This window comes from Heteronotia binoei, chromosome 21 (genome assembly GCF_032191835.1).
Source record: "Heteronotia binoei isolate CCM8104 ecotype False Entrance Well chromosome 21, APGP_CSIRO_Hbin_v1, whole genome shotgun sequence".
NCBI lineage: Eukaryota > Metazoa > Chordata > Lepidosauria > Squamata > Gekkonidae > Heteronotia > Heteronotia binoei.
The window spans coordinates 26,318,360-26,345,197 of record NC_083243.1 but is presented as its reverse complement, the minus strand read 5'-3'; the positions used below and the strand labels follow the sequence as shown (position 1 = coordinate 26,345,197).

Sequence of the window (26,838 nt, the reverse complement as noted above, 5' to 3'; positions counted from 1 at the left end):
AGTATCTGTAGGGAGGACAGGCCAAAATCAAGATTTATATTTATTTACATTATTTAAAGTCAGGGCTTTTTTTTGTAGCAAGAACTCCTTTGCCTATCAGGCTACACTCCCCCACCCCCAATGTAACCAATCCTCCAAGAGCTTACAGTAGGCCCTGTAAGCTCTTGGAGGATTGCTTACATTAGGGGGGTGTAGCCTAATATGCAGAGAAGTTCCTGCTACAAAAACCCTGCTTTCTAGTCCACCTTTCTCACTTGGACTCCAGGCGGATTAAACAGAATGAGTCAATATGATCAATAGATGGAGCATTCAATAAACACTACAGTAGGATTAGGGTAGTAGGCATAGGAAAGGAAAGGTCCCCTGAGCAAGCACCAGTCGTTTCCGACTCTGGGTTGGCGTTGCTTTCACAATGTTTTCACGGCAGACTTTTTACGGGGTGGTTTGTCATTGCCTTCCCCAGTCATCTACACTTTCCCCCCAGCAAGCTGGGTACTCATTTTACCGACCTCGGTAGGATGGAAGGCTGAGTCAACCTTGAGCCGGCTACCTGAAACCCAGCTTCCTCTGGGATTGAACTCAGGTCGTGAGCAGAGTTTAGGACTGCAGTACTGCAGCTTTAACACTCTGCACCATGGGGCGCAGAAGTCTAAAACAAGTGAAGCAAAGCATAAGTGTTAACACATTAAATAATGCAAAATTCCATAGTACGGTCCTAGTTTCAGTAGGCTATATGCAGCAGTATAGACCATAGTCAGTAAGAATTTTCTCAAGTAATTTTGTAAATCATTTAGTACAGTGCAAGCCTATTGCTCTGTAGAAAAAGCCCTCTTCATAATCCGTGTGGAAAGCCAGGAACATGGACATATGACATATGGACATATGAAGCTGCCTTATACTGAATCAGATCCTCGGTCCATCAAAGTCAGTATTGTCTGCTCAGGCTGGCAGCGGCTCTCCAGGGTCTCAAGCTGAGGTTTTTCACACCTATTTGCCTGGACCCTTTTTTGGAGATGCCAGGGATTGAACCTGGGACCTTCTGCTTACCAAGCAGATGCTCTACCACTGAGCCACCATCCCTCCCCAACATGGGAGCCTTCTCCTCAGGCAGGTCGTTCCATTAGGTTAGGGCCACAAAGGTACATGTACAGTCAGTTGTTGATTTTGCCCATTTGCAGGTTGGCACCTGCAAAAGATCCTGCTCCAGTGAGTGAAGCTGCCTTCACAGGGAAAACCATGCCTTTGGTAGCCACTCCACCTTCTATTGAATAAAGGAGATGATGTCTTCAGGTGCACATTGGCTTAGGTGGCCCTTCAGAACTTTCCAGGAAGCTCACAGGCAGATTAGGAAAGTTTCCAGCCTGTTTTTCTTCCATGAATTTGTGTATATGTTTTAGTTGTGTAAGAGCCCCATGGCGCAGAGTGGTAAAGCTGCAGTACTGGAGTCGGAGCCCTCTGCTCACAACCTGAGTTCGATCCCAGCGGAAGCTGGTTCAGGTAGCGTGCTCCAGGTTGACTCGGCCTTCCATCCTTCCGAGGATGGTAAAATGAGTACCCAGCTTGCTGGGGGGAAAGTGTAGATGACTGGGGAAGGCAATGGCAAACCACCTCATAAAAAGTCTGCCGTGAAAACATTGTGGAAGCAACGTCACCCCAGAGTCAAAAACCGCTGGTGCTTGCACAGGGGACTACCTTTACCTTTTTAGTTGTGTAGGTATGTTGTTTTATTGCTGTTTTTAAAGGTTTTCACACTATGTATGTCAAAAGGTTGTTTTAATGTTTCTGAATATTTGCCACCGTGGGGTCTCTAAACTGGGTAGAAAGGTGGCATTAAAAAGTTATAAGTAAACGTGTCTAATCCTTTTTAAAACTGTCTAAAACATTGGCCATTACTGCCTTTTTATGTTTGCTGCAAATGCCATGGTTATACCTTGTCACTTTCTAGCTTAAACCTAGTATTAATCTTTCATTGGGAGTGTCCATGTTCTGGTAGTATGCTCATTTTTAAGGAGCATTAGATGGCAAAATGAAGTCCAATACTACTGTGTAGATAAATTCCTTGTAAAAGTGGTATAATCTGTTAATTTTTTTTTGCCCCCTTTCCAGTTAAATTATTTGAAGTAATTGAAACAGAAAAAACGCTCTACTTAATCATGGAGTATGCAAGCGGGGGTAAGTACTGAACGGTTTTGGACAAAACAGTTTCTTTATCTATCTATAAATTAGGTTGCAGTAAGCATCCATGCTTAATCTTTCCCTGTTACTTATGTAAAGGTATTGTCACCAGTGTCACTGTTCCCACCATTCTAGAACTATGACCCAGGATTTTGTCATCAGCCCCACATTACCTGTTGAGCATGTGTATTTTTTCTGTGTGCATTTCATTGTTATCTGTGAAATAATTCAGTTTGAGTGTACCATTCATGCTACCCTGCCATTCCATACTGCTTTGATAGCTTGGTTGTTTTAGCACATATGAGAGATTCAGTTTAACTTGTTCATAGTTCCGATACTTTCCAGTCTCCTCTTCATCATTCCTCCCCCCCCCCCAATTCTCATTGAAGCAGAACCTTCTGAATAACACTTGAGATCTCTTTCACTGTAGTATGGAGCCTCACTTTTTTTAACCCTGGCCCCCCAGGTGTCGGCATTTGTATTGAATTATCTCTGCCCTGGCGGGTCATTTGATCTGGATAGTCCAGGCAGCTCTACCTTGTCATGTCTCAGAAGCTAAGCAGGGTTGGCCCTGGCTAGTATTTGGATGAGAGACCTCCAAGGAATACCATGATTGTGGAGCCAGGCCAATGGCAAACCCACCTCTGAACATCTCTTGCCTTGAAAAACCCTACAGGGTTGCCGTAAGTCAGCTGTGACTTGATGGCACTTTTCACCACTACCATCTGCTTACAGCAGCCCAGGTAGCAATGGCTAGCAGCCCTTGACTGACCCAAGTTGCAACTGCGACTTCGGATTTGCTCCTAGCAACTAGAGCTATGGACCAGGGGTTCCTTGCTGCTTGGCAAAGGAATAGGGAGAAATCATAGGCAGAGTAACGGGAAGCAGGCAAGCAAAGGGGGATGGTAGAGCCCCCCAGCGCCACTCTGAGCAAAAGCCCTGTTTGCCCCATCACATCCTGGTTTGCTCCTCTCGGCAAACTTCTTCAGGTTCTCCAGAGCGGCTCGTTGCAGCAAAACCTCCTGCTCATCTCCGACTGTAGTCACTGCATCTCTCACACTCACATCTCACTCTTCTCCATATTCCTGCCACCTCCCCTTCCCTGGCTGCTCTAGTTTTGGTGGGAGGCGATGAGGAAGCTGGTTGCCTGGTAACCTGCTGGGCACTCGAGTCCTCCTTTAGAACTTCTTGTGTTTCTTCCCCCTGGGAAGCAGAGACACAGATTCTGGGGGGTGGGAGGGGAGAGCAAAGTTAGTGGAGCTCAGTGAACAGCTCCAAGGGGAAACAGACCCACTTAGAATCATAGAATCACAGCATTGGAAGGGACCTCCAAAGTCATCTAATTCAACCCCCTACACAATGCAGGAAACTCATGAATACCTCCCCCTAAATTTACAGGATCCTCCTGGGTGTCAGATGGACATCTAGCCTCTGTTTAAAAACATCCAAGGAAGGCATGGGGAAGCTGGTGAAGGGCATTGATAAGCGGGAAGCAAAGGGGAATAAAACAGAGGTTCGGTGTGGCATCTTAAAGATGCTTTCACATGAGCTTTGTGTGTTGTGAGCCGCCCTGAGCCCGCTTTGGTTGGGGTAGGGCGAGATATAAATTGAAATGAAATAAAATAAAATAAAATAAAAATGTCAGAGCTCGCTTCCTCAAATGCAGAGGAACACAGGGAGGCTCTGGTTTTCCAGTGCTTTGCGTAGTGGAGGGGTTGGAACCTCTTAGTAGGCTTCTGACATGTAAGCCTCTTTGTTGAAGCGTCCTTTTCAGACATATATGAGAATTTCTTCCACATTCCACAGTGTGGGCAGGCAAACTGATATGTATATACCGGGGGTGGCCAAACTGTGGGTCTTTTGGACATATTGTGTGGCTCTTGAAGCCCCTGCTGCCCCATTAGCTGGCTTGGAGAATGCATTTAAAGCTTCCTTCCTTCCTTCCTTCCTTCCTTCCTTCCTTCCTTCCTTCCTTCCTTCCTTCCTTCCTTCCTTCCTTCCTTCCTTCCTTCCTTCCTTCCTTCCTTCCTTCCTTCCTTCCTTCCTTCCTTCCTTCCTTCCTTCCTTCCTTCCCTCCCTCCCTCCCTCCCTCCCTCCCTCCCTCCCTCCCTCCCTCCCCGTCTTGCGGCTCTCAAACATCAGACATTTATTCTATGTGGCTCTTACGTTAAGCAAGTTTGGCCACCCCTGATATATACAATACATGCTTCATTTCATTACTGCATTTTCCATGTATGCTTCACCAAGGAGCTCAGGATGGCATGTAGGGATCTCATCATCCCCACCATATCCTCATAATAAGCTTGGGAGGTCAGTTAGGCTTAAGACTGACCCAAGGTCAGCCAGGAGCCACGCCCACGATGGCATTTGAAGGATCTCAGGGTCCTCCCCAGTCCAAGTTCCGCATTCTGTCTGCTTCACCACTTCTTGGTCTGAAGCAGAGGTATGATGAGTAAGAGTGACTGTTTTCATGTAAGGTCCAAGATTGTAGTATGAATGAGAGGTGCTGAACTAAAGGAGAAGCATTGAGCTTATTGTTCAGGATGAGTCTGTGTTACACATTAAAGCGCATTCCAGTAAATGTGTATGCCTCTTCTTCAGAGACCTGCTTGAGCATGGCTCACGCGATGATAAAAATATTGTGTTTGTTATTGATAAATCCTGCACCTGAATGGTTGAGCTGGCTCCTAGAGCCAAAGAAAATTTGTCAAGGCATGTTCTTAGAGCCCCAAGATCCCTTTCCTTCAGGGCCACCGCTAGTTCAGTTTCTATATGCTCATCAGAATTTGCTTTAAATGAGAATTTTGTTTTGCTTTGTTGTGCATATCCTTGCATTGACTTTAAATTTAATTCGCCACTTTGACCACTAACCTGATTTGGAGAAATCCTCTTGGAGCTCTTCATAAACTGCTTTGGTTTTTTCACTGTCCCGCATAAGCATCTGTAAACTGGACCACAACGCCACTGACCTTGAATTCCATTTCATGTATGAATGTGATCAGTAACACGAGAGCCAGTATCAGCTTTTAGTGCGATGCCACTAGTTCCTTCCCTCCATTGCAAGAAATGTCCAGTTTTTTCCCTTATTCTCTGCTTTCTGTTTTATCATTTTTAATCTATAAGAGAACCTTCAGTTGAGCCAACAAATATCACCTGTTCTTGGCCCTTTCCCCTTCCATTCCTTCCTAGTGCTGTAGGACCTGCTGGACCTGGACCAATAGGCCATTCCTGTGAGGCTGAATCTGTCATTTTTAGCTTTCAAAGCTTAGTTCTGTAATTTTAGATTTTATCTAAAATTTAATCTGGTTTTAACTGTTTGGCTATCCGTTTCTATGAGGTAACCTGCCCTGAGCCTGATCTACGGGAAGGGTGTGCTATAAATTGAGTAAAATAGATAAATAAATTTTATCCCCTAATGGCTAAACTTACTGAGGAGTCTTTGGTAAGGCCTTGTTGAAAGCTTTTTGGAAGTCCCAAGTACAAAACGTCTGATGGATCACCATTATGTACACGTTCATTAACACTCTCAAAGAACTCAAAAAAGTACATGAGACAAGAGGACTTGCTTTTGCAGAAGCCATGCTGATTTCCCCCTCAGCAGGAGAGCCAGTTTGGTGTAGTGGTTAAGTGTGCAGACTCTTATCTGGGAGAACCGGGTTTGATTCCCCACTCCTCCACTTGCACCTGCTGGGATGGCCTTGGGTCAGCCATAGCTCTGGCAGAGGTTGTCCTTGAAAGGGCAGCTGCTGTGAGAGCCCTCTCCAGCCCCACCCACCTCACAGGGTGTCTGTTGTGGGGGAGGAAGGTAAAGGAGATTGTGAGCCGCTCTGAGACTCTTCGGAGTGGAGGGCGGGATATAAATCCAATATCATCATCTCCTTCTCCTTCTCCTTCTCCTTCTCCTTCTCCTTCTCCTTCTCCTTCTCCTTCTCCTTTCTCCTTCTCCTTCTCCTTCTCCTTCTCCTTCTCCTTCTCCTTCTCTTCTCTCTTCTTCTTCTTCTTCTTCTTCTTCTTCTTCTTCTTCTTCTTCTTCTTCTTCTTCTTCTCTTCTTCTTCTTCTTCTTCTTCTCTCCTCCTCCTCCTCCTCCTCCTCCTCCTCTGTGTACTTAATAATTCTCTCTTTAGTAACAGTTTCTACTAAATTAACCAGACCACATGTTAGGCTAACTGGCCTGCAATTTCCTGGATTTCCTCTAGACCCCTTTTTAAAAATCAATGTTACATCTAAAAATGCACACATAGTCATTACGGGGATATGTGCTCTGTCCGCTCCTGGAGTATATGTGTGGTGGAAGCATGGTGGTATACATCCTGCCCCATCATCGCTGTTTCATCGGAAGTAAACGCTCTTAAAGTGAAAGACAAGCCCAAAGGATGGAGGCTGATTTGCCAGAAGATTGCTAATACTATTGACTGCATCTGTTGAGAATTTCCTGTGTTGGTTGTTTGTATTGGAATGAATCACTTAATTAATTCCCACAGCATGGTGATTGGTGTCTTCGGCATGAGTTTTTAAGTGGTTCTTATGACCTGCATTGTTTACTCAAATCCTAAAAATCTCTGTATAGTGAGTACTGTAGTTGAAACAAGGTTTTTACTATCTCAGTTAATTCCTCTAAACATTTGTTCCTGAAGGTCAGGGAGTAAGAGGTGCTACTTATCAGACAGGGATTTCTTTTTCCAGTAAGAAAATACTTGTTACTAGTGCTTTTTGGTGTAGTGGTTAAGTGTGCGGACTCTTATCTGGGAGAACTGGGTTTGATTCCCCCACTCCTCCTGCTGGAATGGCCTTGAGTTAGCCATAGCTATCGCAGAGTTTATCCTTGAAAGGGCAGGCAGCTGCTATGAGAGCCCTCTCAGCCCCACCCACCTCACAGGGTGTCTGTTGTGGGGGGAGAAGATATAGAAAATTGTAAGCTGCTCTGAGTCTCTGATTCAGAAAGAAATGATGGGATATAAATCTGCAGTCTTCTTTTAATGCACTGCTGTGCTGGTAGCATGACAACTGTTCCCAAAATCTATGGATTACTAATACTAATATATAAGAACAGATCTTTGAGTGCTGTCTCTTTTCAAACAGTTTGTATTTCTGTTGTGCTTTCCTTATTTGGCAGGCTTTCAGGGGGAAAAACATTTATGCAGAAATGAAGTTTGGCTTATCTGATTACGTCAGAATGTCTCAGTGAAAGAAATCATGTTTTGCTTATGTGTGTCTTGGGTAATTTATAAGGTTATCATGTTAGGTAAAGTCAGATATTCTTCTGTCATCCTAAAATCATTTTATATATGTATCTTCACCTGAAGTATGGTTGAAACCTTTAGGATAGGTTGGTGGTGGTGGTTCAGAATCTTGAAATGAATAAATGTAGCTGTGAAAAGAAATCAGGTTAAATATTCTCATTCGATTTAAGGCATGCCTAATTCTATAACACTATTTTAGTAGCCTTCATAAAGTATATAACACAGGCCTTACGACACAAAACGCACAGGTTGTTTTCAGGAGGCGTCGGTATTCAAAATTTAACCCTTTTTCGGTTGGGGAAAAAATGAGCAAACTGACTAGCAGCATCTTCTTAAAGTAATAAAAGGCAAACAGAGTTACAGCAGTCAGATTGACTTAAAATTATAACCGCTGACAAAGTACAGAGGGAGCGAGGGAGGGAAGAATGCAAACACCAACCCAGTTTGCCAATACAGGTTTTGAAGGAGACTTGTAATGAAGTCATAAGCAAAGTTGAAGCCCTTCTGAGCCCAGTGACAGCCTTAAGAGTCCAACTCTGCTTAGGATTGCACTGTTGGAAGCGCTTCTTTAAACAGCTGTTTGCTTACTGTTATTTCATGTACAAGCAGTCGCCAGAAATGAGCAGATTTCTCTAAAAAAGGACACTGCACACGCATTCTTGGATTGTTGTTTTTCCAGGTCTTCAGTTTTTGCTAGTCTTACTTTAGACTTATTATTTTTTCTGCTGATGACATTTTAACCTCTATTTCTGTCTTAATTTTCAGTGTTTTATTGATATGAAACTATTTTAGTCAACCCCTGTGCATACCAGGCTAAATTTTAAGTTCCTGTGTTTTTTATTTTAAGGTTCCTGTTCTCTGAGGCTCCTGTAATCCTACATTGTGCTGTCATGAACTATGCCAGCTCCATTAAAATCCCATTATCAGTCGGAAAAAAGCTAGCTAAAACAGTTACAGAATCCTGTTTCATCTTTCATATATCTCAATTACAGGGGAGGTATTTGACTATCTAGTTGCACATGGAAGAATGAAGGAAAAGGAGGCAAGAGCTAAATTTAGACAGGTATGTACGATCTGTAGTAAATTTCTAGAACATTTCAGGTTTTATCATGGTTTGCCTACCCAGTTGTTGCCTCTCTCATAGGGTGTGAATGAAGTGAGAAAGACCAATACTCTCTGCACCACCCGTGTGGTTACAATATTGATATCCTTTCACCCTCAATCTGTCTAGCTGTGTGTGATAGCATAGTAGGGAAGTTATTCTAACTTAGTTCATTGTGGTGGCGGGAAAGAAGGGAACCTTTGTCTGTGGTCTTAAGCAGTGTCTTGGAATGTAAGCTGAAATAAATCACCCAGGAGTGCTTTTATTTTAAAATACCCTACCCTACCTTTAGCTTTAAAAAGCCTTCAACACGACTAGCTCCTTAAGATTAGGGCTTATCCTACAATATCCACAAGCAAAACTCACAGAACAGGACTTCCTTGTTTCCTCCTCCCATTGAGCCCCTAGAAATACTGTTTATAATAGTCCAAGAATGCTCATGAATAGTATACGGGGTCTGTAATGTGGGGGTGTGGGCAGTTAGCACTAATTAGTGGCACATGCCTTCCCCCATCAGAATTGTCTTTCCATCATCAGAAACAGACCACGCAATACAAGTTAATACAAACAATTAAGCCAAAGTGACATCCGTAAGACAGCTGTTGAAAATAGATAGCCAAAAGCAGAAAAAAAGCAATTGAAAAGGTAACATGAGATCTGGCCAGCTGTACGATTGAAATTATCTTCAAGGTAATGTTTTAGGTATTTCTAGATTCGAATCTAGTAGCTGCTTAGAGACCATCAGTGTTGTGGGAGGCATAAGCTTCAGAGAGTCAAACTCCCTTCGCCAGTGGGAGTTTGACTCTCAAAAACGTAAACCCCCAAAATTGTGTTGATCTCTGCTACTGGACTCAAATCTAGCTATGCTGCTGGAGACCACGTGGCTACTCTGTGAAACTTTTAGGATCTAGATACCAAAACTTTGTATCACTTTGTGACAGGCATACTGATTTTAGATTTTTTTTCTTACTGCACACATTTTGATGTTTGAAGTCCTCACTGACATTAAGACCAGATGTTCGAAGTAGCTGGCTGTCTTTATGTTGTTTGAAGTCCCTCACCGTTTTCATTTTTTTTAAACTTTTTTTTTTTGCCATCAAGTCAGGCTGACTTCTGGTGACCCCAAGTGCAGCTTGAAGGCAGGGGATGTTTAGAGGTGTGGCCTGCCTCTGCGTCATGACACTGGTATTCCTTGGAGGTCTCCCATTCAAATACCGGCTAGAGCTGTTCCTGCTTAGCTTCTGATGAGATCAGGCTTGCCTGGGCTATCCAGGTCAGAGCTAAGTTCCTCGCTGTCTTTAAGACCAGACACGCCTTACAAATTAATGAAATCGAAACTGTTGGAACCCTTCCTTCAGTGCTCCCAAACTGGAGGATTTTTTTTGTCACCTCTCAAGTGTGCAAATTATGTAGCCTTTGATCCATGTTGGATTTATTTGGATCAGCAAAAGTGGTAATATGTGAGAGTGAGCCCTGATACCAATTATAAGGGTTTTTTACAGATGACTTTATTTTATTTTAAAAAAAGACTGTAATGCAAAGAAGAATAACTGGAAATAACTCTGAGCAAGTGGAACAGCTTGTCCTTGATTTCGAGCTCCTCCTGTTTCAAATCAAAAGTCTTGCTTTCCTTTTCTTTTAACTGTTCCCAGTTCTTCCCTGTTCAGTGTCACTGTTTTCACTGCTGAACCAATAAACCAGTTTACCACAGAAGACTGCAAAACTGTGCAGGGGAAGTGGCATTTTGCACTATTTCCCAGAAAATTGGAAGCAGAAGGGGTACCTACTCCCATCTTTAAAAACAAAACCAAACCAGGATTCCTTCCGTGAAAGAGGAGGCTTGAGAATCTTGCAAGTTTGGTAGTTTTGGACCTGTTCAGATGATGCTCCTCAGTTCACATGTCCCCTGAGATGTTCAATTGAAACTTGGGTTTCAGGTCTAAGCTCTGCTGAGAGCTTGGTAAAATTAAACTTTGGGTTGAAATAGAGGACCCAAAAAGAAATTTAACTATGGGAGTTTGTTATCGCCCACCATATCAAAAGATAGAGGATGATTATAATATGATAGAAGGATTAAAGATAGTGGCTAAACATAAAAACTGTGTCATAATAGGTAATTTTAACTACCCGCAGATTGATTGGGTCAATATGTGTTTAGATTGAGAGAAAGAGATTAAGTTTCTAGACGCTTTCAATGACTATGCTATGGAGCAGATGGTCACAGAACCTACCAGGGGTGGGGTGATCCTGGATTTGGTCCTAAGTAATGCCCAAGACTTGGTGAGAGATGTAAAAGTGATCGCACCGCTTGGGAGCAGTGACCATAACGTTATTGATTTCACTATTTGTATAAATCAGGAGTTGCCCCAAAAGACCAGCACAACCACGTTTAACTTTAAAAGGGGTAAATTCTCTGAGATGAGGAGGCATGTGAAGAGGAAACTGAAAGGAAAGGTAAATACAGTCAAAACCCATGGGGAAGCTTGGAGGCTATTTAAAACTACAATCCTAGATAAAATATATACCACAAGTTAGGAAAGCACAAACAGGTATAAGAAAAGGCCTGCATGGTTAACAAACGGAAGTAATGGAAGCTGTAAAAGGTAAGAAGGAGTCCTTTAAGCAGTGGAAAGCTAGTCCAAGTGAGATTAATAAAAGGGAACACAGGTTGTGGCAAATCAAATGCAAGACTGTGATCAGGCAGGCAAAAAGGGACTATGAGGAGCATATTGCAAAAAACATAAAGACCAACAATAAAAATTTCTTCAAATATATTAGAAGCAGGAAAGCAGCCAGGGAGGCAGTGGGGCCCTTGGATGACCAAGGGGTCAAAGGATTACTGAAGGAGGATAGGGAAATGGCTGAGAAGCTGAATGCATTTTTTGACTTCGTCTTCACTGTGGAAGATGAAAAGTGTTTGCCTGCTCCAGAACCACTAATTTTGGAAGGGGTGTTAAAAGACCTGAGTCAGATTGAGGTGACAAGAGAGGAGGTCCTACAACTGATAGACGAATTAAAAACTAATAAGTCACCAGGTCCGGATGGCATACATCCAAGAGTTCTGAAAGAACTCAAAGGTGAACTTGTGGATCTCCTGACAAAAATATGTAATCTTTCATTGAAATCTGCCTCTGTTCCTGAGGTCTGGAAGGTAGCAAATGTCACCCCCATCTTTAAAAAGGGTTCCAGAGGAGATCCCGGAAATTACAGGCCAGTCAGTCTGACTTCAATACTGGGAAAGTTGGTAGAAACCATTATCAAGGACAGAATGAGTAGGCACATTGATGAACACAAGTTATTGAGGAAGACTCAGCATGGGTTCTGTAAGGGGAGATCTTGCCTCACTAACCTGTTAGAGTTCTTTGAGGGGGTGAACAAACATGTGGAGAAAGGGGACCCAATAGATTTTGTTTACCTTGACTTCCAGAAAGCTTTTGATAAAGTTCTTCATCAAAGACTCCTTAGTAAGCTCAAGAGTCATGGAGTAAAAGGACAGGTCCTCTTGTGGAACAAAAACTGGCTAATTAATAGGAGGCAGAGAGTGAGTATAAATGGGCAGTCTTCGCAGTGGAGGACGGTAAGCAGTGGGGTGCCGCAGGGCTCAGTACTGGGTCCCATGCTCTTTAACTTGTTCATTAATTATTTGGAGTTGAGAGTAAGCAGTGAAGTGGCCAAGTTTGCGGATGACACTAAATTGTTCAGAGTGGTGAGAACCAGAAAGGATTGTGAGGCACTCCAAAGGGATCTGTTGAGGCTGGATGAGTGGGCGTCAACATGGCAGATGAGGTTCAGTGTGGCCAAGTGCAAAGTAATGCACATTGGGGCCAAGAATCCCAGCTACAAATACAAGTTGATGGGGTGTGAACAGGCAGAGACTGACCAAGAGAGATCTTGGGGGCGTGGTAGATAACTCGCTGAAAATGTCAAGACAGTGTGTGATTGCAATAAAAAAGGCCAACGCCATGCTGGGAATTATTAAGAAGGGAATTGAAAACAAATCAACCAGTATCATAATGCCCCTGTATAAATCGATGGTACGGTCTCATTTGGAATACTGTGTACAATTCTGGTCACTGCACCTCAAAAAGGATATTATAGCATTGGAAAAAGTGCAGAAAAGGGCAACTAGAATGATTAAAAGTTTGGAACACTTTCCCTATGAAGAAAGGTTAAAACGCTTGGGGCTCTTTAGCTTGGAGAAACGTCGACTGTGGGGTGACATGATAGAGGTTTATAAGATTATGCATGGGATGGAGAAAGTAGGGAGAGAAGTCCTTTTCTCCCTTTCTCACAATACAAGAACTCGTGGGCATTCAATGAAATTGCTGAGCAGTCAGGTTAAAACGGATAAAAGGAAGTACTTCTTTACCCAAAGGGTGATTAACATGTGGAATTCACTGCCACAGGAGGTGGTGGTGGCTACAAGCATAGCCAGCTTCAAGAGGGGATTGGATAAAAATATGGAGCAGAGGTCCATCAGTGGCTATTAGCCACAGCATATTATTGGAACTGTCTGGGGCACTGATGCTCTGTATTCTTGGTGCTTGGGGTGGGGTGGGGGGCAAAGTGGAAGTTGCTTCTATCCCCACTTGTGAACCTCCTGATGGCACTTGGGGTTTCTTTTGTTTGTTTGTTTTGGCCACTGTGTAACACAGTGTTGGACTGGATGGGCCATTGGCCTGATCCAACATGGTTTCTCTTATGTTCGTATGTTCCTTTGGTTAAAATAACTTCAGGTTCTAGAGTAGGATTTTGCCACTGAATTGGAAACATGCAGTTTCTAGGATTCCTCTTTGGCTCACATGAAAATACAGGGCTTCCTCCACCACTGTTCTCTTCTCCTTTTTTTAGTGAAAACCATACCATACTTTAAAAAAAATCCATATTTAAATTCCACATTTAAAATTAATTCATGACATTAATGCAAAAGCTCAAAATTCTGCTTCAGAATGGAAAATGCTTAGGCTCCATAGTCAACGATGGAGCCCTGTTTAGTCCCTCTAAACTGGCATTAAAGTTGTGAGTGAGCGATTTGGCTACTGCATAAATCAGTTTGCTCTGGGGCCATCCTTCCTGAGCTAAGACAAAAATATGTGAGCCGGAAGCTAAAAAATTGTGTGTCAGGTCACACTTAACTCAGCTTAGAGGAAATACTGGTCATAACTCTCCTGTTTGTGGAAGGCAGCCATGAAATCTCACTCACAGTTGCTGAAGATTGAAGTCCCAGTGCCAAGATTACCCTGGTTCTCTCTTAACCCAGATTAAAACCTGTTTTGAACTACAATTTGGAACCACTTTGGTGTAGTGGTTAAGTGTGTGAACTCTTATCTGAGAAAACCGGGTTTGAATCCCCATTCCTCCACTTGCACCTGCTGGAATTGCCTTGGGTCAGCCATAGCTATTGCAGGAGTTGTCCTTGAAAGGGCAGCTGCTGTGACAGCCCTCTCAGCCCCATCTACCTCACAGGGTGTTGTGGGGGGAGAAGATATAGGAGATTGTAAGCCACTCTGAGTCTGATTCAGAGAGAAGAGCAGGGTATAAATCTGCAATCTTCTTCAGTTAACAGTAACCATGTTGACATAATGGTTAATCACAGCAGGGGAAATCCATTTTGTAGAAAGGGAGAAAAGAGACCAGATCAGTTGCACATGAAGGAGCTGGGAATGTCACATTTATTCCAGGTCTCATCTGTATCCCCTTTACTTCAACAATAAAGTACTTTTCTGGAAAATAAAGTACTTGTCTGGAAAATGTTAAACATGAGAACTCACAGGGATACACAGTAGCAGAATTGCTGTCTTTCCTACCCATTAGTGTCACTTATCATGTATTGTGTTAATCTTGTTCACCATACAGAAAAGCCATAACAATTTTCTTGAAGTAGCTTAAGTAAGTAATAGGCCTGTCTTGAATTACCACTTTGACCCTTACCCCTAACTTGCACTTATTTGTATAATTATTAATTGATTTCAGAGGGATTTACACACAATTGAGTGTGCTTAGGTGTGGATCTTTGGATAATTTTATTACTCAGTATAGTGGGCTTTATGGACTTCATAACTGCTTCCCTATTTTATTAATGCCTACTGAAAACTTTATGATTTGCAAATTGTTCCTTTCTCTGCATCACTCTATATAATTGGACTTGTTTTCTATCTAGATAGTATCTGCAGTGCAGTATTGCCACCAGAAGCATATTGTTCATAGAGATCTAAAGGTAAGTAAAGAAACATAAGAATTTAAATGTGAGCATCACTGACGGCTTGAAGCCATAGGGAAAGGTTGGGCAATAAATGTCCTAGTAAAGCAGCATTTAATAAATTGTGTCTATGATGTTCTTTTCCGTGATTTATATCTGGCATAGTTTACTTTGTGTGTGTTTTTTTTTTCAAATAAAAGGAATTAAGAAACAAAAATACATGCTGATACATTATGGGGGAGGGAAATTGCAGCTTCCGTCGCTGGGGGTTGTAATGCTGTTTAGGCTGAGTGTATTGCTTTCGAATCAGTTGTACAATGGCTTTGTAATAATGCTGTCTGACAGTTAATGAACTTCATTGCCACCTGCATAGTGGTGGGTGGAGTGTTTTTTTTTTTGTTTGGTTGTTTTTGCTTTGTTTTGTTTTTCTGTCAGAACAAGATGAGAGCTTGAGGCCTAACCAGGAGCAGTGCTCACCTCTCTCTCTCTCTTTCTCTCTCTCTCTCTCTTTTGTTTTGTGGATGATAGAAGACGTGAGAGAATCAACTTCCTCTTTCTATCATAACATTCTATTCCTAGGAGCAACCACTCTTTTCCCATGCAAACCATACAAAAATGCTTCGGTGTACGTAATATAGAAGCAGACCATGCTCCAAAAATTTTTTTTATCTCGAAGCACTAAAAATGTATATTTCTATTCCGTCCATTCCCCATGGGACTCAGGGCAGAGTACAGCATATGATAAAACAATAAAATGCAATAAAAACAGACAGCTCAACAGCACTTAGAGAAGTTTACCATATCACATATTGCCCAGCCTGGCCGTCTCACATCGTGATATCTCATAGAGATGGCACATGACAATCCATTTTGTAACACAGGTGACAGTGCCGATAGGGGAGGCCAACCAGATCAAGAATAGACACCTGCAACCTCAACTAAAAGCCTGGCAGAACAGCTCTGTTTTACAGGCCCTACAGAAGGCTAATAAGCCAGGTAGGGCCCGGATCTCTGTAGGGAGCTGATTCCACCAGGTCGGGGCCAGGACCAAAAAAGCCTTGGCCCTAGTTGAGGCAAGGCGGGCGTCTCTTGGGCCGGGGATGGTCAACAGATGTTGGGAGGCTGAACGGAATGACCTGGGCATATGTGGGCATATATATATTTATCTTTTACAATGTATCACACATATGACTGTATAACAGTTACAATAGCCACATTCCAAGGTTCATACAGGCAATGTCTGCTTAAGACCTCGTGCTCTACTCCTTTGTAAATTTCAGTGACAATGTCCAAAGTAGTGTCTTAACCAATGTTGATTAAGAGCTGGGTGCAGAACTTTCAAGAGATTGCGTTTATCCATGCATAAGAAGGTGTTGTCTGTGGCTCCGTTAGAAATGATTTGTATGAGAGACTGAGCAGAAGAGCACCAAAACCGCCTTAAGTTCTGGAAGAGGCGAGTTCTCTTTCTCTCTTCGTGTGGACCTTTGTTGACATTCCTCAAGGTGCATGGCTCCAGAGTAACATTGATTAGGATGCTACTTTGGACGTTGTCATTGAAATTTACAAAGGAGTAGAGCACGAGGTCTTAAGTAGATGTTGTCTGTATGAACCTTGGAACGTGGCTATTGTAATTGCTGTACAGTCATATGTGTGATACATTGTAAAAGGACTTGAGAAATATACCTTTTCAGTACTTCACGATAGATTTTTTTCGGTGCGTGGTCTGTTTCTGTACTCGTTCCCCATGAGTAGCAGCTGTCTCAGGGGTGCAGGCCACTGTGTAGAATTAAGCTATAACATCAACAGAATTTCTGCAGTCTCCCCCTTCTTTCTCAGGCCCCTGGTTCCCCTCAATTTATTTTTCCTGATCTTCCCATTCTCATTGCCTCTGCAATGCCAGTTGGAGTCCTCATAGCTCCCTGTTTCCTGTCTCAGATACTTTGTTCAAAAATTGTTTTTGCTGGTATCGCTGAAATCTTCCTCTGCCAGAGCCTTCCATCATGCCAGTCTTAACTATCTTCCTCCTCCCCCTGTACCCTGTCATAGATGGCCCAGGCTAGCCTGATTTTGTCAGATCTGGGTAGTTAAGCAGGGTCAGCCTTGGATAGGAGACGACCAAGGAATATCAGGGTTGCTGAACAGAGGCAGGCAAACCATTTCTGAACCTCTCTTGCCTTGAAAACCTTACGGGGTCTCCATAAGTCAGTAATGACTTGACAGCACTTTCCACCACCACCTCCCAAAAGGTTCTTGCTTCATTAACTTGGAAACACAGTTCCCATAACCAGGGAAGGCTGCTGAAAACTGTGGGAAATCAGCCAGCACTTAAATTTCTATATAACAGCAACTAGGGGTCCCTTACTTGACTGTAGAATGTGGTGTGTGCCAAATACTGCAACACTTGGAAAATTTTTGGGATGTTGGTGATACAAGCAAACAGATTGGTTAACTTTAAAGATATGACTTGTGTTCATTAATATTGGGGCTGTGACTCAGTGGTAGAACATCTGCTCAGCATTCAGAAGGTCCTAGGTTCAGCGCCCCCATATCTAGTTAAAAGGATCAGGCAGCAAATTGTGTGAACGACCTGAGACCCAGACCTTCTGGCTACTAGTTCTGGTGACTGAGCGGAACCTCCACATTCAGAGGCACTAAACCTCTGAATCCCAGAGCCAGGAGGCAACATTGGGGAAGGTTTCAGCCTCTGTGCCCTGTTGTTGGCCCTCTGAAGGAACTGGTTGGCCGCTGTGTGAGACAGGATGCTGGACTAGATGGATCACTGGTCTTATCCAGCAGGGCTCTTCTTTTGCTGATGGACCAGTGGTCTGACTCAGTGTACGGTATAAGGCAACTTCATCTGCAGTATACATTTTGAGAAACTTTACAGCACTATGATAGTTAAGATAATCACATGCTAAGTTTATCACTTCATATTGTTTCAGTTGTTGATGTCAATTAGTCCTTGGAGAGTATAAAATACAGACAATTCAGTTTCTCTTGGGGAAAAAATGCTTTTTCTCCTTTCCCCCCTCTTCTAGGCTGAAAATCTATTGTTAGATGCCGACATGAACATTAAAATAGCTGATTTCGGTTTTAGCAATGAGTTCACAGTGGGAAATAAACTGGACACGTTTTGTGGCAGTCCTCCATATGCTGCTCCTGAACTCTTCCAAGGCAAAAAGTACGACGGGCCAGAAGTTGACGTTTGGAGCTTAGGCGTCATTCTTTACACTCTCGTGAGTGGGTCTCTGCCTTTCGATGGTCAGAATCTAAAGGTATGTGCCTTGTGTACACCTACGTGGGGTGGGACTTGGCAAGTTTGGTCACGACCATAGCATTTTCTGACTTTCTGCCTGATGTTGCTTTTTTCTTTTTTAATTTAAGGAACTGAGAGAGAGAGTACTAAGAGGGAAATACAGAATTCCTTTCTACATGTCCACAGACTGTGAAAATCTGCTAAAACGTTTCCTGGTGCTAAACCCAACCAAAAGAGGCACTCTTGAGGTATCTGTTCATGTCCCCTTCCCACTCACTCTTGTCTCCTTTTAAGTAATTTACAATAATTGTGCTGAATTTACAAGATTTGTACATTAATTATTAGCACCTACGTTCTGACAGGGTGTATCTAAAGTTGCCTATTGTTTTGCCTCTTAGGAGAAATGTATTAGGGTTTCACCAGTTCCCCCTTCATCCTTCACACACCCCTCATTTTGTTGATTGGGGCCCCTAATCCCCCCCAGCAGCATTTGGGGGAGGGGCTATGGCTCAGTGGGGCAGCCTCTGCTTGGCATGCAGAAGATCCCTGGTTCAATCCCTGGTGTCCCCAGGTGAAAAGGACAAGGCAGTAGGTGATGGAAAAGATCTCTTTCTGAGACTCTGGAGAGCTGCTGGCCAGTCAGAGTAGACAAACCTGACCTTGAGTGGACCAAGGATCTTATTCTGTAAAAGGCAGTGTTCATTTTGTGGAGATCGGTGGACTGGCATGATGGAGTGGCAGGAAAGTTCCATTCTTCCAATGGAAAATTCAGTCTGGAATGGAATCCAATCCATATCTTTGGCCTCACCAATTGGAAGAAGCTGCAGATTAGGGGTTTAGCAGAAGAAACCCCACTGTTATGTAATGGAATTTTAAGCCAGGGAAATTAGGCCTTTCCTGCAGTAGTCATACAGCCAGTCCTTCTAATACAAATACGCAAGCTACAGCCTTAGTTGCTCTTGGTCTGATGTGAGCATTCATGAGTACATCATTCTGCATTGCACTAAGCAACCATGCCATGCGGCAGTGAACCTGAATGGAAATGAGTGAATCTCCCGACCTGTGGTCCCTGCTCTTGTTGCTCAGCTTTGCTGTGAATGTTCTGGACAACTGCTCCACCTAGAGGGTGTTCTTTTGATTAATCTGAATTAATCTGATAGTTGCATATCATGGACCTTCCTTTGGAGTTAATACACCCTTCAAAGGAGATCCCCTCTTTGGGTAAATGTTAATGCTGCATTTGCTGGTTTTCTGAATACCCCTTTAATAAGGTTTCTTGAAGCAAGCCGTTAAATGAAAACCAGCCTTTTGAAGCTATAAACTGTTTCGTTTTAAGAGAAAAGGAGTGCAGTCCAGTAGATTGATAGTGCAACTAAAGTTAAGTGAGCAGTTGCTCCAACCATGCCCATTTACTATTTCTGCTCCTGTTGAATCGTTCCCCCTCAAGTCAGAGCTTCCTAAACTGCTTCAGCTGAGCACCCATCCAATGGTCTCGGTCCCAACCGACCACAACCCTGTCCTCCCAATTCCCGGAGGTGTTTTAGAGCTCTCCTAATTTTCCTCTCTGTGTTCGCAATGGGGGCAGAAGCTGCTGTTTATGTATCAAGCCTCTTATACAGTTCAAAATAGTCCACAGATATGTGGGAGGAGCCAGCGTAAATATAGGAGAAGAGTTTTGTGTGGACAAAGTGTACTTATTGTGATCCCCTTTTCTTCTACCTGTTCCCCCCACCCAAAAGAGAGCATTTCCTTCTAAGGAATTCTCTTAATATAATCCTCTCCCCCCCCCCCCCCCCGCAAGTTAGTTTGGTGTAGTGGTTAAGTGCGCTCCAAGTTAGTTTGGAGAGCCAGTTTGGTGAATCAAAGTAAAGGACGGAGTATAAATCCAATATCATCATCATCATCTTGTATGGATAGGTATGGAAAATTGCAGTGCTGTTGCTTTGGGTTTTGCTGATTCCTCTATAGAGTACCCTGGGAATGCAGCTGCATGGAGGGAAGTAATGTGGGAAACCACTTACATTATTTCACTGCAGGAGTCCCTGCAGCTGCATCCCAACACTTCAGAGCAGATTTTTGGTCTGAGCGCTGAACAAAATGTGAAGATGCTGGTGCACTGCCAAACTTACGAACTGGATGAGGGGTTCATTTATTAAAATTCTTAAGCCCTACTTTTCCTTTGTGAATCAAGGTGACTTAACAGTCCCAGATTTGAATGTAAAGACATGTAATGAACACACACTACACCTCCACCAGTGATGTGCCTGCAGCACACACCCCACTGAAAAGCATTTTGCTGGCCACAGAGGCAACTCCTGGGATGTAGAGGCAGCTTGCATAGGTGCCTTCTGCTCTTTGGAAAGGCAGCAGCACCACAAGTGTGGCTGGCAACCTCCCGCCACTCACCTTACCCTGTGTGTATTAAGCAGCAGTGCTACACCTGTGTGGTACAGAACTAGTCATTGGCACAGGGACACTCACACTTAGGAGAAGTGGGGCCACAGTGACCCCAGTTGATGACATCACTGCTGCAGGGGGAAACAAGTCCGGAACTGAGCTCAGCCCAGCTTGGTCCAGCTACATCCCTGCTTTGAGAGTGGAGAAAGGCCACCACTGCGATGAGCAAAATTGTCTGGTGCTACATTCAGCATACATGCAGGAGTTGCCTTACCTCTGCTTCGGATCTTCCCATGGGGGTGGGATCAGCAAATTTCTTGAATAAGTTCTTTGCGTATGCCCTCTTCCTTTGTGTTATAAGTAGCTTTCCCCCTGCTAAGATTTAGAATTCATCTTGTTTGCTGCTGGAATATCTTGTATAGGAAATGTGAAGATTAGGAGTGCACGTTCAGGAGGAACTGATCTTGGCACTGTTAATTATTTTGTTTTCTGTGGGGAGGAAGCAGCATGAGAGAGAGAGAACCAGCTGACATTTCCTCTAATTATTTAACTTAATGTGTTAAAGATTGACCTCTGCGGGAGTCTTTTGTTCCTGTCATGCTAACATGAAACCTGATCTTGCAGCAAATCATGAAGGACAGGTGGATCAACGCGGGGCACGAGGATGATGAACTTAAACCTTTTGTTGAACCAGAGCTAGACATCTCGGACCAGAAGAGAATAGGTAAGTGCTGGAGACCACCGATGCGCCTGTGATCTTAACGGCTTTGTCAGTAGCGCAGATGGACCTTATTGCGTGATTTAATGTGCAAATTCAGATAGAGGGAAGAAAACTCTTGGCTGTAGCAAGATGCCGTTTGAGTCACTTATTAAGCAGTTTGAACATTTCCTTTGAAACTCTTGACTATGGTACACCCCATATAGTGTAGCTTGAAGCTAACTTTCAATTTACTTTCAGACATCATGGTTGGAATGGGATATTCTCAAGAAGAGATACAGGAATCCCTTAGTAAAATGAAATATGATGAAATCACCGCGACGTATTTACTACTGGGAAGGAAATCATCAGAGGTAAATAAGATGTATCATTATTGGTTGGAGCCAGTGATCCATGGTGCAAGGATCTCTCCCTTGGTGCAAGGAGCTCTCCTTTGGTCTCTCCCCCCCACCTCCAGCAGTCCTTTTTAGATGCTGGGAAAGTTAATTATAAGAGTTGAGGACCCAGGTGGACTCATGCAGGTCAGGGGTCTGCGTTGAAGTGGGCAGAATTGCCCCTCTTCTGTTGGCAGAGATAATACTGGATATTGTTATCTTAAGGTGGCATGATCAAGATCCCGTGTTACCTTGTCATGTTGCAACATGTAATTCAATATTGTTTTTCTGTCCCATATTAGCATATTAACATGCCATCCTTTAATAAAGCAGTAACCATCAAAGACTGTCCTGGGGCCTAATTGGATTAGAACTCTCTCTTTGTAGTGAGATTCTAGTGGACTCTCACTAAAGATAAGCACAAACCTAAAAATTCTCCCGGCTTGCTGCAGCTTGGAGAAAGGGGGGGAATTGCCCAGGAAGGGTTACATGGGTCCACCCATCAGCTATTAGGCTGAAATGGCTGCCAGCGTAACTTTGAAGCAGGGGGAAAGTGAAACCTACCAATGAAATGGCTCGTAACCATTTAAACCTAAGCCATCATATGTTACATTGAAATAGCTAAATAACAGAGTGGCTGCACGGTGATAAACCAAGACAAAAACAACTGTGCCCAAACAATTACAAACAGTCTCTATTTCATTAGAAAAACATACACGTGCCTTTTGAAAGTTGTGTGAAGACATAGCTTGCCATCAGTGGAGAAATATTTGTTAAAAATTTCATTCAGGACTGGCCCTATGAGAAAGCATCTAGATGTAAAACACCAAGAAGTTGACAGGCACGTTAAGGATATATCAACCTTTGGAGCCTTCTTTTGAGGGGATCTGTTTCTTCAACTACTCAGGAGCAATTTTGTTGTCACATGAATTTATGGGCTTTATTGTCATAGAACCTACCCCTTGTTGAATTGTATATTGCTCATAGGGTATCTGTGTATATACATTTTTCTAATGAAATATTTATTTTATTTAAAATATTTATTTTAAATAGAGACTGTTTGTAATGGTTTGGGCACATTGAAATAGCTGGCAGCCATTTCACCATTCCGTTTTACTTCTCCTTGCTTGGAAGCGGTGTCAGGGGGAGCGAAACCGACCAGTGAAATGGCTTGCAGCCATTTAAACCTAGCAGGTCAGCCATGGACCCACACTGCTCAGCTGTTAGGTTTAAATGGCCTAAACAGCTGAACCAAACAAAAGTCCAGTAAATGTTGGGGGGGCACCTTCCCCAAACTTCAGGGGCTCTGAACCAGGCTAACTTTTTGCCAGATTTTGGCTTTGAACCGGTTTGTGCCCATTCCTAAACTTGGTTGGTCTGAAAAAACACTAAAATAAACGGTGTAGGCTTAACTAGGAGCCTTATGCTGTCAAATGCTGGGGAGGGACGGTGGCTCAGTGGTAGAGCATCTGCTTTGGAAGCAGAAGGTCCCAGGTTCAATCCCTGGCATCTCCAAAAAAGGGTCCAGGCAAATAGGTGTGAAAAACCTCAGCTTGAGACCCTGGAGAGCCGCTGCCAGTCTGAGTAGACAATACTGACTTTGATGGACCGAAGGTCTGATTCAGTATAAGGCAGCTCCATATGTTCATGTTCAAATGAAATGTAGGCCTGCAAATGAGAAGACAGCAAATCGTGCACTTAGTATTGACTCTTATTTTATGGCTGATTGTATATAATTACATAACTGGTGTGCAGGACTGCTGTTATTTTTTAGAAGGGTGAATAGACAAACTGTAGAGGCTTCTGCTTGAAAACCACCTTTTTATTGATAGAAATTCCAATATGCCATTCTTCAGCTTCTGTACTCTTTTCTTACGGAAGCCTAGTTTGTCGAGGCATACAGCAAAAATTCATTCTGAAGTACTGAGAACCCAGCATGGGTTTGATTTTGTTGTATTTACTGTATTTGTATCCTGCCTTCCCCAACCCAAGTCAGGACCCAACGTGGCTTACATCATTCTCCTCTCCTGTCTTTTGTCCTTACAACGACTCCATTAAGTTTGGCTGGAAGTGTGTATGAACCGCCCAAGGTCATCCAGTAAGCTTCCATGGTACAAGTGGGGCTTTGAACATTTCTTCCCAGATCCAAATCTGACATTTTAACCAGCACATCGTGCTGTCTGGTTTTTCCCTTGGTACATTTTTTTACTGAAATATATTAAAGGTATGAAAGACATGAATAGGAGCCCCGTGGTGCAGAGTGATAAGCTGCAGTACTGTAGTCCAAGCTCTGCTCATGACGAGAACTCATGGACATTCAGTGAAATTACTGAGCAGTCGAATTAGAAACGATAAAAGGAATTACTTCTTCACCCAAAGGGTGATTAACACATGGAATTCACTGCCACAGGAGGTGGCGGCAGCTGCAAGCATAGACAGCTTCAAGAGGGGATTGGATAAGCATATGAAGCAGAGGTCCATCAGTGGCTACTAGCCGCAGCGTATTGTTGGAGCTCTCTGTCCAGGGCAGTGATGCTCTGTATTCTTGGTGCTTGGCGGGGGGCACTGTGGGAGGGCTTCTAGCCCCACTGGTGGACCTCCTGATGGCATTTGGGTTTTTTGGCCACTGTGCGACACAGAGTGTTGGACTGGATGGGCCATTGGCCTGATCCAACATGGCTTCTCTCATGTTCTTATGACCTGAGTTCGATCCCAGCAGAAGCTTGGGTTCACCTAGCCAGCTCATGGTTGACTCAGCCTTCCATCCTTCTGAGGTTGGTAAAATGAGTCCCCAGCTTGCTGGTGGTAAAGTGTAGATGACTGGGAAAGGCGCTTAGTAAAAAAGTCTGCCGTGGAAACATTGTGATTTGACGTCACCCCATGGGTCGGTAATGACTAGGTTATGAATGACATGCGCTTGGATCCAACAGTGTCCTTCCACTGAGACAGAAAATTTTATTTTGGATCCAGCAGGTGCTTTCTGCTGAGTTCAGCCAGTGACTGACATGGCCCATGCTGCTGATCCAGGATTTGAAAGGGTATGGGGAGGTATTTCCCATACTTGCTCCTGGAACTCTTTAACTGGGAACTTAACTCCAGGATTCCATCTATCTATCTATCATCTATCTAATTCCCATGAGGTCTTGTTCAGGACTTCCTCTTTGTGCAGTGAATAATTATCTTAGTGTACTTAACCACAGGTTTCAGATGTAGTTGTTGTTGTTCAGTTGCACAGCCAAGTCCGACTCTTTGCGACCCCATGGATAAAGTCACACCAGGCCCTCCTGTCTTCCACCATCCTCCCAAGTCTGCTCAAATTCATGTTTGTGACATCAGTAACGCTGTCCAGCCATCTCATCTTTTGCCATCCCCTTCTTCTTTTGCCTTCTGTCTTTCCCAGCATCAGGATCTTCTCCAGGGAGTGCTCCCTTCTCATTTGGTAGCCAAAGTATTTGAGCTTCAGCTTCAGCATCTGACTTTCCAGGGAACAGTCTGGGTTGATTTCCCTTAGGACTTACTGATTTGGTTTTCTTGCAGTCCAAGGGACTCTCAAGGTTCTTCTCCAGCACCACAGCTTGAAAGCATCTATTACAAGTGCTGAAATATATTCTGGCATATAGAGGACACATGAAGTTGCCTTGTACTGAATCAGACTGTTGGCCCATCCAGTATAGTCTGGCAGGGTTTTAGATAGAGGTCTTTCATGTCACTTCCCCATAGCTGTTCCTTTAATTGGAGATTTGGGGGATTGAACTCGAGACCTTTTACATGCTAAGCAAATGCTCTACCACTGAGCTTTCCTCAAATGCCAAATAATGAAGAAGATGAAGAAGATATTGGATTTCTATCCCGCCCTCCGCTCCGAAGAGTCTCAGAGCGGCTCACAATCTCCTTTACCTTCCTCCCCCACAACAGACACCCTGTGAGGTGGGTGGGGCTGGAGAGGGCTCTCACAGCAGCTGCCCTTTCAAGGACAACCTCTGCCAGAGCTATGGCGGACCCAAGGCCATGCCAGCAGGTGCAAGTGGAGGAGTGGGGAATCAAACCCGGTTCTCCCAGATAAGAGTCCGCACACTTAACCATTACATCAAACTGTGGTTCCTGAAATGTATCTGTATTTGTATTCTAAATTGGAATGTTTTTAAGATTAATGTGATTTTAAACCTTTGTATGGATAGGTTGTTAGCCGCCCTGAGCCTGCTTCGGCAGGGAGGGTGGGATATAAATAAAATTTTATTATTATTATTACTATGTTGCACAAAGAAGCATTAGACATCGAGTATTCTTTAAAGTCCTGCTGTGATCATATGCTCACTTTAATCCTGTCTGCAAATTTCTCTGTAGTTGGATGCCAGTGATTCAAGCTCCAGCAGCAATCTTTCACTTGCTAAAGTCAGGCCAAGTAGCGATCTCAATAACAGCACCGGCCAATCGCCGCATCACAAGGTGCAGAGAAGTATATCTTCCAGCCAAAAGCAGCGACGGTACAGTGATCACGGTGAGTGCCCCTTGTCTCAGTATTCCAGAATATTTGTCTCAGGAAAGAGTTGGGGGAAATCAGCATGGCTGTCCTCCGTAGCTCAGCCTCTAAAAGGCAGCGCGTTTGGAATGCAGAATTTCCGTGTCCTAAAATCACTGTGTGCCATAACTACTGCTGTTGTTGGCTTTGTGTGCTATTTGTTATTTCATATGTCCTTGGTATTCAGATCCCTGACAGGCAAAGGGTAATCAGTATGACACTTGATGTGGGGAAAAGATGCTGGGACCGGTATGTTCTGGCTAACTCGTGGATTGCTTGTGCCTTGACCACTTAGATCATGTGTGCCTCCTTTGCCTGGTAGTCATGATTATCCTAGAGAAGACTTATTGGTAAGCCTCTTGCAAGGTCTGTTAGAAAAAAGCACAAAAGTTCCTTCTTCTCTCTTAGCCTCACCAAGTGCGTGTGGCTTTTGTTTTCTTCTTGACACTATTGGGTCAGCTTGTGTTTAAAAGATTTTGGGAAGCTGTGTTTTTACCAGCATTTCTTTGCATTTCCTCCCTCCTAAGGGGCTGTCATCTCCTTCAGAAAGCCTGCTTAGTGCATACAGAGCAGCAAATAAAAAGGGTTTTTTGTTTTTGTTCTTTACCGTGACCTAGTAAAAGCAGTCATCTTCCGAATCTTGAATACTTTGCAAAGGTTTATCCCAACCTGAAAAGTCAACCTTTTCCTCATCCAGTCTCTTAGAATTGTCAAAAACAGAAACTGTGCCTATTTGTAAAGATGTTAATTTGACTAGTTTGAAGTGGGGAAACAATACTTAAAAGCCTCTGATGTGTTTTAATTTTTACTGCAAAGATCAGGGCTAACAAAGGAAACTTGCCTTGTTAACCTGGCAT

At 43.4% G+C, this 26,838-nt stretch overlaps 1 protein-coding gene and 1 non-coding gene across 10 annotated transcripts in view; both read left to right on the top strand.

Moving 5' to 3' along the window:
- MARK3 (microtubule affinity regulating kinase 3) overlaps nucleotides 1-26,838 on the top strand; it is a 131,370-nt gene that overhangs the window by 58,958 nt on the left and 45,574 nt on the right. For all 9 annotated transcript variants that reach the window (XM_060261298.1, XM_060261296.1, XM_060261306.1 and 6 more), the window contains 8 exons: nucleotides 2,107-2,172; nucleotides 8,409-8,479; nucleotides 14,679-14,735; nucleotides 17,756-17,992; nucleotides 18,102-18,221; nucleotides 20,995-21,094; nucleotides 21,329-21,441; nucleotides 25,807-25,960. In XM_060261298.1, coding sequence (XP_060117281.1) covers nucleotides 2,107-2,172; nucleotides 8,409-8,479; nucleotides 14,679-14,735; nucleotides 17,756-17,992; nucleotides 18,102-18,221; nucleotides 20,995-21,094; nucleotides 21,329-21,441; nucleotides 25,807-25,960 — 918 coding nt within the window. The remainder of the gene's footprint in view (nucleotides 1-2,106; nucleotides 2,173-8,408; nucleotides 8,480-14,678; nucleotides 14,736-17,755; nucleotides 17,993-18,101; nucleotides 18,222-20,994; nucleotides 21,095-21,328; nucleotides 21,442-25,806; nucleotides 25,961-26,838) is intronic.
- TRNAP-UGG (transfer RNA proline (anticodon UGG)) lies at nucleotides 22,911-22,977 on the top strand. Its single transcript has one exon. It is a non-coding gene; the product is annotated as a tRNA-Pro (tRNA).